Genomic DNA, 10,276 nt, shown 5'->3' with positions numbered 1-10,276 from the left:
AGAGACTGGATTGTCATCTGTTGCATGCTCAGAGAAATCAGATCCCAAAACCTTTATTACATCAGCCGGACCCACTTCCTTCACTTGAGTTCTGCATACAAAATGCACTTCTTGCCTGAGTTCAACTGCTTGTTGTACTGCAGGAGTAACTTCTCGAACAATGATTCTGTGGCTTATGCCAATATCATCATTGTGATTTTGAACTTGAGACGTACAACCAACTATGCTCCAGCCGAGATCAGTTAGCTGTGCGTAAGGCTGATTCTCCTCACCTGCAATGACTTCCCGTGGAAGAAGGGCTTGCTGACAGTTATAGCCGAGAAGCAGACCAACTTCGCATTCAAGCATTGGAGGTAACCTATCTGCCAGCCTTTTGAGGTGAGGCCAATTCAAAGCAGTTTCAGACGTCGGGATGTGTGATCTGTTCACAGGGATGAATTCTCTTGTATAGACCGGTGGCAATGTAATTCTCTTTTCCTGCTTGTAGCCTCTAACTTGAAGATTTACCAGTTTCTCACATGGTATGACTGTCGACTTGGCGGACATGGTCGATAGTCTTAGATGAGCCTTACTCTTATCTGTGTCGAGATCCTGGGCTACTTCATCCAAGATAAAGGATGTATCGCTCTGAGAATCGAGGAGGGCATACACTAGAACTTCTCTGTCTGGGTGATTTTTTGACGAAACCCAGACAGGTAGAATGGAGGATGTCAGTGTGCTCGAAGTTACTTGAGTTACTCTATTAGAGATTGCGGTTGCTGGTTCATCTCCTTCGTCCTTGTCTTGAGAGTTATCATTCGTTGCAGGCATTATCCTTTTACGCTCTACAAACTTGTCATCATGCAGACACGTGGGATGCTTCTTCTGGCATTTCTCACACGTATTCCTTTTATCACACTTCTTAGAATGATGTCCCCCCCTTTATACATCCAAAACACAGCCTTTCTGCTTGTACAAACTTGATACGATCCTGGACTGATTTTTCCATGAATTTGAAGCATTTATCCAGTGTGTGACCATTTCTTTTGCAGTAAAGGCAGATCATGGGATTTATGTGACTTGAGTTGGTTAAGTGACTTGAAGTTGTGGTTAATGTTTTAGCTTGAACGACTTGGCTGCGTGAGTGTTTGGGTTTACTGATTTCCAAACCCTTGAGTGCTTGCATTGAAGCTATGGGGTCACATGCTAGGTCTGCTTCAGTGGATACAAAGTCTGTAAACATGTGAAATGATGGATACTCTCCATTAAGGGTTTTTCTTATTTTCATCGCTGCGCGATTCCATCTTGTTGTCAACCAGTCTGGAAGTTTCAGCAAGAGTTTCTGAATTTCCATACAGTCATTGAGAACCTCTAATGTCTTTATGTGTGGCATCGCAGCTTCACAACTTCTAAGGAAGTCGGCAAACTCTCTCAACTCACTTCCATCCTTGGAGCTTATTTTAGGCCAACTGTGAAGTTTGTCTCTGAAGCATTTTCCTATAGTGAACAGATCTCCAAAGCGCCTTTCCAGCACTTCCCAAGCTGCATCATACGCTTCATCTGTGCCCACTAGGAGAAATCCTTCAACCACTCTCTTTGCGGGTCCACCAAGGTACTTCCTGAGATAATAGAGTCTTTCGTTCTTTGGAATGTTTTTTCTTTCAATCAAGGTCTCAAATGACAACTGCCAGTCCTTGAACTTTAAAGGGTCACCAGTGAACAGTGCAGGTTCCGGAGTTGGAAGACGATTAGCACTTATTGCGTCTGCTAGTATGCCGACTAGATCCAAGTTTGGCTGTGGATGAGTTGCTGAAGCGGCAGCTTGTGTTGCTTTAGGGATAAATGGCGGACTTGATGCGTTTACTGCTTGGCCTGTGGTGCTCTTAGGTTGCACACCAGGGTTTTGTTGGGCTTGGTTTATGACTGTGAGAGTATGTGGAACAAATGCAGGGCTTGTGGCATTATGGGCTTGGGTTGTATTTGGAGCTTGAGAGGGAACTTGTGGTGGAGCAGGGATTGCTGAGGTTTCGCTCTCAGTTTTGATACTGCGCACTAAACTACGACTTTCTGAAATACTTTCAGCTTCTGCATAAACCTTTACTTTAGCTCTTGCAGCATTAAATTTTTTAACCTCTTCCAAGCGTTCAATCTTTCTGCGCTGCTCCTCCATTGTTTGTTGCCTTTCCAAGTTTTCAAGTTCCAACTTTTTTAGTTCAGCTGCTTCCCTTTCTTGATCCTCCATTACTGCTAATATTTCCTGACACGCAGCTGCCTCAGCCTCTGCTTCTATTCTTTTAATTGTTTGTGAGTATGACTGGCTTGAACCACTTTTCGACCTTTGTGATTTTGACCTTGATTTAGTACTTTCAGATCCTAAGCATGATCCAACATCTGGCCATGGCTCTTCATCACCATCTGCAAGGTCTCCTTGTAAGTGTTTTTCAGCTCTTCTGACAATGAACGAGGAAAGTGATGTACATGCATCCACTTTGCGTCTTTCATCTGCATCGGGAGTTTGTATTTGCCGTATTTGTTCATAAATGGTTTGTACATCTTTGCAGGCAACATTTACATTGTTGATGAGCACATTCAATTCACTCTCGGAAACTTCATTCCTTAATATTACTTTACTCAATCTTGCTTCATATCTCCATTTTTCAAAAACAACAGCATATCTGTGTTGGAGGCCTTTGAGTTTCTTCTCTTGAAGCTCTTTACCCTTTTCTGTTAGTGTTCTTACTCTTTCACTTTTACGAACAGTCTGTAGTTCTGTAATTTGTTCATCATCATTTTCTTCCACTTCGGTAAGTGGTACAGCATGGTGCTCTTCGAGATCTTTGTCAACCATCTCGGGAGTCTAGTTAAATGTCATTGAGCGCACTGTGTTCAGATTTCAAATACTGTGTACTTTAAGTGCTCCTTTTCTTAAAGGACCTTGTAAACTTCACTCAAACTTTGACCTTAAGGAAGCACACAGAACTATTCACCAAACTACAAAGCATCACCTTGAAGTACAGTAGAAATTAAATAAACTTTGACAAATGTGTTATAGAAACTTATTGTGGCTCTTTAACCTTGACTTAAACCACTATTATTCTACCTTTAATGCTGTCTTTTATTAATTTCCACCTTACTCCAGTTGTACAACGTTATTGCTGCTGTGCCTGGCTGCTTGAGAACGGTGAGCTTATGCAATGGCGCCCTCTTGTGTCGCTCCACTTCACCGTCACTCTCTGCAGCTGCCGTCTTCGTAATTAGCTTCTCACCGGCACTGGCTAGGGCGCGTTTTCACTGTAACTCCGAAATGGCAACACAGGCATATGGCAAGCCATTAGTGCCAAAATTCGCCACTTTCCTAACCCGTTTGGTTAAGAAATGGCGTAAAAAACGCCATTTAATTATTCAAAACGCTGAAAAAAACGGTGTTCTGTTCCGACAAACGCCGCTTTTTCCGCCACTCGGATGGCGCCCTGAACGCACCATCCGAGTGACGTAAAAAGCGGCGTTCAAAGACAGACGGAAACGCCGTTTTTTACGCTACTCTGCACAAAACGCCGTTTTTATGCATCTTTGAACGGCGTTTTTTACGGCGTTCTCTGCCAGCTGCAACGGCGTTTAAAACGGCGCTCAAAGATGCATAAAAACGGCGTTTTGTGCCGAGTAGCGTAAAAAACGGCGTTTCCGTCTGTCTTTGAACGCCGCTTTTTACGTCACTCGGATGGTGCGTTCAGGGCGCCATCCGAGTGGCGGAAAAAGCGGCGTTTGTCGGAACAGAACGCCGTTTTTTTCGGCATTTTGAATAATTAAACGGCGTTTTTTACGCCATTTCTTAACCAAACGGGTTAGGAAAGTGGCGAATTTTGGCACTAATGGCTTGCCATACAGGCACGGCTTCTTCAAGACGGGCGCTTCGCTGCACTTATTGAACGCCGTGAAAACTACAAACATAAAACACAAAGGCTTTAAGCGCTTCAGTCTATCAAAAGTAACACTTGTGCTTTAACAACAAAAATTACCTCGTGGCCGCCTGCCACTTCGGAGGTCCTAGAAGAATAGCTTTACAGTCTTGTGCATTCTAAATTAAAACATAAAATAATTAGAACACCATACATTACATATTTTCACAATATTACAATACAGTTATGGCAAATGACAAATACCTTGTACCGCTGGTAGACTAACCAGGCCTTTGCAGATAGCTCGCTGAACTCCTTAGCCTGATTATTAAACGTGGGCTCACAGCCTATACTATCACGCCCAAACCTCGCGATAATACCAGTGTAACAAAACTTGTTCTTTGTGACAAGATAAACACGGACGATCTGATTTCCTCGTGTCAGCATTGTTCCCACATCATCATAATTAATGTTGTTCCAGGTTCAACATTGCAAGTGACCAATCACCTTCTTGTGACGTCATTCCTTTGCGACTTCGAAATACCCGCCTTCGATTATTTCGAAATACAAGTGAAGAAGCGAAAAACCGCCGCCTGTCCGCCGAATTTGAAGTCAATTCGCCTGTCCGCCGAATTTGAAGTCAATTTAGGATACTTTCCTTTAATAAACGGTAAGCATTATACATATGTTCCTCACTTGGCTTGCTGTTTGTTTGCTAGCGATAGGCTACTTGACGACAGCATTAGCTAACCAGTGTTCCCCAACTTTTTGGGTGTTTCGTGGCCCGGGGGTTGGGTCAGGCAAAATTGCAGTAGCTTCCCTGATCATTTTACAAACATAAGTGAAGAGAATCTGGACTAAAAGGCCTAGACTTATGGTTGTGTGCTGAATCTATGAATCAAACTATCACCTGGAAACATAATTAACTGGTCCATAGCTGTGAAACTGGACATGAGTTCTTGATTCTATGGAGATTAACAGTAATCCAGAAATTTACAAATTTGTCCTGGTACATCGCGTAAATGTTGTCCCAGGGACATCGCGTAAATGTTGTCCCTGGGACATTGTGTAAATGTTGTCCCTGGGACATCGTGTAAATGTTGTCCCTGGGACATCGTGTAGATGTTGTCCCTGGGACATCGTGTAAATGTTGTCCCTGGGACATTGTGTAATTGTTGTCCCTGGGACATCGTGTAAATGTTGTCCCTGGGACATCGTGTAGATGTTGTCCCTGGGACATCGTGTAAATGTTGTCCCTGGGACATCGTGTAGATGTTGTCCCTGGGACATCGTGTGATAGCTTGTAAATAATGGAATGAAAATTATTGATTGTTATTAACTTGTGAAAAAGAAGTGTAACAAATCCACATGTTATGTTCTTACACCCTTGCAGAAACTGTGACTCCTTCACAATGTCAGGTAAATGTCAACTCATGTTGAATAATCAACCAATCAAGCCTTTTATTATCACATGCAATGTTACACGTACAACTGCAATGAAAATTTCACCCCCTTCTGACCATACATATATTGCTTAAACATCACATTGGGAAGACAGGTCGGAAACAGTTAGGAAGGTCAGAAAACAATTTAATTAATAGATGAGGGGAGAGGAGGAGAAAAAAGAACTACAACCAGACAAAGCTCCTAGAAGACTGAAATGGATGATGGTTGCAGCATGCAAAAAGAAAATGATATCTGTTGACTACAGCATATGCTTTCTCACAGATTACCTTGTGGGAGTAGCTGGACCAAACTCTATTGGTATTTCAAGTTTGAAATCCCTGTTTGACCAGACTAACATTTCAGATGAGGTACCTCTTGACATAAAAATCCTTTTATGTTGTCATAAAACTAATGTTAAATTCTGCTTTAAATACACTTTATTGTACAATTTACTTAATGAATCGTGTTCCTTAGTTCTGTTTTTATTTATATGTATTTATTTATTTGTTTTATAAGGTAATAGATGGCCTAATCTATTTGCAGTGTGAGGTATGTTGAAAAGCTTGTTTGATCATAATGACATAGCATGTTTACGTTTTTTGTAATGTATTTGAAAACATAGGTGTATTTATGTTATTTTTATAGAATTTCCCTCACATTTATCCAATACCAAGCCAAATCACTGGAAAAATTTTGGATGGGTCCACAAGAGCACAAAGTGCATACTTTTTGAAGGTATGACTTGGACTGTGGTAACTATGTTCTTATCACAAAGGGTTTATAAGTTGCCACTATAAACAAACAGCATTTTCCAAAATTGAAGCCTTGTCAGAAGAACCTGAAAAATACCTTTCTGAAACCTTTTCTGTGTAAAGACTTGTTCAAAAGCAATGCACACAGATTAAAACATTTCTGTCTTGGCCAACTGATAAAGAACACCAAAAATTTAGTGGTGCGTGTTGAGTCTGTGGTCTTGATTTGTTTTGTACACACTATAGAAATTAATTAATGTAAACCAAAAATGACACTTTCTATATGTTTGTGTATCTGCAGAATTAATTACAAGTCTCACCTGACAAGCTTTTGCAGTTTTGCAGTGTCATTCTTGACAGAAAAACATACTTGTCACATTATTTTTATTTCCAGAAAAACATCTTTCAGATGTATGAGAAATTGATTGGAGCCTGTCTGGAAAACGGCAGCCACTGGACCTTGTTTGTAAGTTGCACAGATTTTGCACTCTCTCTAGTGCATGATACTTTTCAGTGTCCCTCATTAGGAATTCTCAAGGCCCAAGCCTACCTGTCCTGGGGCAACCATATCACCTCAGTTGTACGGAAGGCCCAACAGCGCCTCTACTACCTGAGGAGACTGCGGAGCGCACACATTCCCAGATCTCTGATGTTGAACTTCTACAACTGTGCCATCAGCAGCGTTCTGACGTATGGATTTCTAGTGTGGTTCCCCAGCTGCACCAAGGCCGATCAGCAAGCACTCCAGCGGGTGGTGAAAGAAGCTGGCAGAATTATTGGAACAAGTCTGCCAGAGATCAGTAATATCTTCCCCACTCGCTGTCTGAGGAGGGTGCACAGTATCCTGCGGGACCAACATCACCTTGCGCGCCACCTTTTCCATCTGCTGCCCTCAGGGAGAAGGTACAGGTCTATACAGGCCAGAACATCCAGACTGGCCAACAGCCTGTATCCACAGGCTGTGAGGCTCCTGAACTCTCTGCCCCCCTCTCACGGACAATAACCATATCCAACTTCTTAATAGCAATGAACTGGTCTGCATTGGTGCATCATATCTTTATTCTCTTCCCCCTCCTGCCCCCCCCCCCCCCCCCCCCTCTTTCTTAAATAGATAACTATCATATCTGATATCATATCTCACAGTACAATAATATTGAATGGGTTGCATTGTTGTATTTTGTCATGTTTCTCAGGTCTTTGTCTGAATTTCTACGAACATTATTGCTAAGGATTGTCTTATTGCATTGGAGTCACACTGGGTTAAATATGTACACTTGGGTTTTAAGGGGTATTTATTATTTTCTTCTTTTTTTGGGGTTGTATGGAAGCCCCAAACGCAATTTCATTGTTCTTGACAATGACAATAAATAAATAAATACTAAATACTAAATACCATATCCATCTTTTTACAAAACAGTTTTGTGACATACCCAAGAGGACCATAGTCTATATGAATTCATTTGGCGAGTCGGAGGTTAGAAAAAGTGCGGTGTTGAAAAACTGGAGGTAATTAATTAACATATTTAACATAACATATTTAATTTAATTGAAATCATTACCGAACGTGGTTATTGATTTCTCTATATGCTTTTTATTTGTAATAACTGCGATCTCTCAGCTCATTTGCTTCAGCAAGAGGCTGCGCTGGAGAGTGGACCTTGTCACATGTGAGCCACCCACATCAACAGGATGGGAACTCATGTGGAGTGCATGTCATAATGGTACTGAAAACTATAGCTTTAACCTATATAAGTAATGTTTACATTTTTGCCTATTCAGTTTTTAAAGCCTTAGAGGCAGGATGGTAAAATCTCAATTTTTTTTGTAGATTGAACCATTTCAGCAGTAATGCTTTGCTTTGGTTGCTCTGTTTTTTTTTTTTCTCGGGGGGGGGGTTAAAAACAAACAAACATTTCTTTGTTAATCTAATTCTTTTTGTTCTTTTTTTTTTTTTTTTCTTCGTCAATTATTAGTTTGCCCAATCTCTCATTGACGGTAAAACACAAGTGGAGGAGTACAACACTGAAATCACAAAGCTCAGGTCCCGACTTTGCCACTACTTATTTTCCTCAATAGGTAAAGATAAAATTAGCTGCCTTCTTTTTCTCTAACATTGGAAAATGTAACTTGTACTTAAACAAATTATATTTTGCAGATCGAACTAGGAAGTGCAGTCAGTGCTGGTGTGTGATTGCAGCCAAAGACCGGGTACACTATGACATGTCCTTAGCCATATAGATTGTTTATTTAATGGACTTTGTTCATTTGTTTTTTGTTTGTTTATTTCTTCTTCTTTTTTTTTTTTTTAATTCACAGGTGCAGTGCCAGAAATGTGGTGCATACAAGCACATGCGTTGTTCAAAGTCTGTTTGTGGCATCTGTATCTTCTGTGAGAGTAAGTCACAATATAACTAAACAATGTCCAAAAATGTTTAAAGTGAATTTTTTTTTCGTAATTTTGCCTTTGCACACCAGGACTGTGTAATTAAAGTGGACGTTTCAAGATCCAGTTTTTACACAAAACTATTTTAGACATAACTGTGTCGTATTGTGGGGATTTCTCTTCACAATTAAATTGATATAGTGCTGTTTATATCATTCTTCTTTATGTAACAGCACAGTGCAGCACAGCAGAGGGAAAGGAGTTGTGCAGCATAGTGGGTGGCTATACAGGAGGAGCAATAGAAGTAGCCAGTGAAGAATGTCATCAGGGAAAGCATCAGGCAGCGAATGACAAAGGAAAAGTTCCTAAGGGAGAGAACATCTGCAGCAAATCAACAAGTAACAGTGAGATAGGAAGACTGACAGTCAGAGATGAAGGTACACAGACTGAAGACAAAGAAAAAGAAACAGAAGTATACGGCACAAGTCTGAGTACAGATAATGCTGCTGCTGATGATGTTGACAGGATCGATGCAGATACAGAATTTCAAACTGATTCAGAAGGAACTAGTACAGTTTACAGAGTGCATGGTCGCTTATCTGTACCAAGCTCAAAAAAGAAAACCTACACAATAACAGAAGACGAGATCAAGCGCAGAATCAACGCAGAGAACATGTCAGTTCATGTTTTCAGAGGTTTGATTGGGGTAGGTATACATTTCGTGATTTTGATGTCACCTGAAATAAATCCGGGTTACTCGTATCAATGAAGTGACAATGTGGCTGGAAATTGTGCATTTGCTGCAACATATACACAATTACACCATGTAAACAAAAGCATTTAACTTTGTGCGCGTGTGTGTGTCTCCCTGCTCTTTTGGTGTTTGCACTTTTTCTTTTTTAGGGCCGTAAAGCCAAACTGCCCGCAATGATTCTTGACAGGCCTAAGAAGGCCAAAACTAAAGTAACAGTGTTTAGTGTTCTGAGTGAAGAGGAGGCTGGGGAGCTAGCCCTCGGGTTTGCCGGAAGATTGGCCTGCGATGTCACAACAGACATGGTCTGTAAAGGCATCGACCATTCAAGTGCTGATATGACAAAGTAAGTTAGTAAAACAATATGAAAGTTGTATCTTTTTTGGTATTATTTGTCATTTCCCCGTATTTGGGTTATTGGTGTAACATTGTTAATCTTACTTTCTAATAACAGACAGACTCTTCTCAAAATCCAACACAATCTTAAACATGAGCTGACTGATTCCTCAACCTTCAGTTTGCTGACACACACCTTTGGCCCCGCTGCACTGGATTCTGTCATTTCATTCCTGTGTGAAAAACTTGATCTTGTTTCTTAAATAATGAAACCTTTTGTGACTTTTGTTTGTTCTGTAAATCAGAATCTTGAAAATTGTTCATTGTTGTTCTAAGTTTGTGTTAACTATTTGGCAAAAATGATTGGTTCCTAATCCAAACAGCATAAACTGCTTTCAATACGATACTCCCGGACAGACTAATAGATAAACTGCTGGAAATTGGACTTCCTTCCACCACCTGCCGCTGGATCAGAGACTTCCTCTCAGACCGTGTACAGAGAGTTAGAGTGGGGCCTCATCTTTCCTCAGCCCTCAGCCTCAACACCGGCTCTCCACAAGGCTGTGTACTGAGTCCCCTACTGTACACTCTGTACACACATGACTGTGTTAGTTCCCACCCAGACAACACAGTCATCAAGTTTGCAGATGATACCACTGTGGTGGGGCTCATCTCAGGGGGAGATGAGACTGCATACAGAGCTGAAGTTCAGAGGCTGTCAGATTGGTGTGCA

General features: G+C 41.1%; 1 protein-coding gene and 1 long non-coding RNA gene across 5 annotated transcripts in view; one reads left to right on the top strand and one right to left on the bottom strand.

The window, feature by feature from the left end:
- LOC113009142 (uncharacterized) overlaps nt 1–9,864 on the top strand; it is a 303,928-nt gene extending 294,064 nt beyond the window's left edge. Inside the window, exons 1-14 of one of the 4 annotated variants that reach the window (XM_026147289.2) lie at nt 4,315–4,545; nt 5,269–5,294; nt 5,604–5,689; nt 5,838–5,870; nt 5,967–6,056; nt 6,468–6,539; nt 7,491–7,579; nt 7,692–7,794; nt 8,047–8,149; nt 8,229–8,281; nt 8,390–8,468; nt 8,690–9,162; nt 9,360–9,553; nt 9,662–9,864. In XM_026147289.2, coding sequence (XP_026003074.1) covers nt 5,288–5,294; nt 5,604–5,689; nt 5,838–5,870; nt 5,967–6,056; nt 6,468–6,539; nt 7,491–7,579; nt 7,692–7,794; nt 8,047–8,149; nt 8,229–8,281; nt 8,390–8,468; nt 8,690–9,162; nt 9,360–9,553; nt 9,662–9,806 — 1,527 coding nt within the window. In that variant the 5' untranslated portion in view covers nt 4,315–4,545; nt 5,269–5,287 and the 3' untranslated portion in view covers nt 9,807–9,864. The other 3 variants (XM_080291264.1, XM_080291263.1, XM_080291265.1) reach the window with 3 other exon arrangements.
- On the bottom strand, nt 6,027–7,701 carry LOC145421412 (uncharacterized). The gene is made up of 2 exons (XR_013902760.1): nt 7,467–7,701; nt 6,027–6,623 (listed from the first exon to the last, which is right to left on the bottom strand). It is a non-coding gene; the product is annotated as an uncharacterized LOC145421412 (long non-coding RNA).
- Nucleotides 9,865–10,276: the final 412 nt, after the last annotated feature.

Source organism: Astatotilapia calliptera, chromosome 17 (assembly GCF_964374335.1).
Source record: "Astatotilapia calliptera chromosome 17, fAstCal68.1, whole genome shotgun sequence".
NCBI classification, from domain to species: domain Eukaryota; kingdom Metazoa; phylum Chordata; class Actinopteri; order Cichliformes; family Cichlidae; genus Astatotilapia; species Astatotilapia calliptera.
This window is presented reverse-complemented; position numbering and strand designations above follow the sequence as displayed.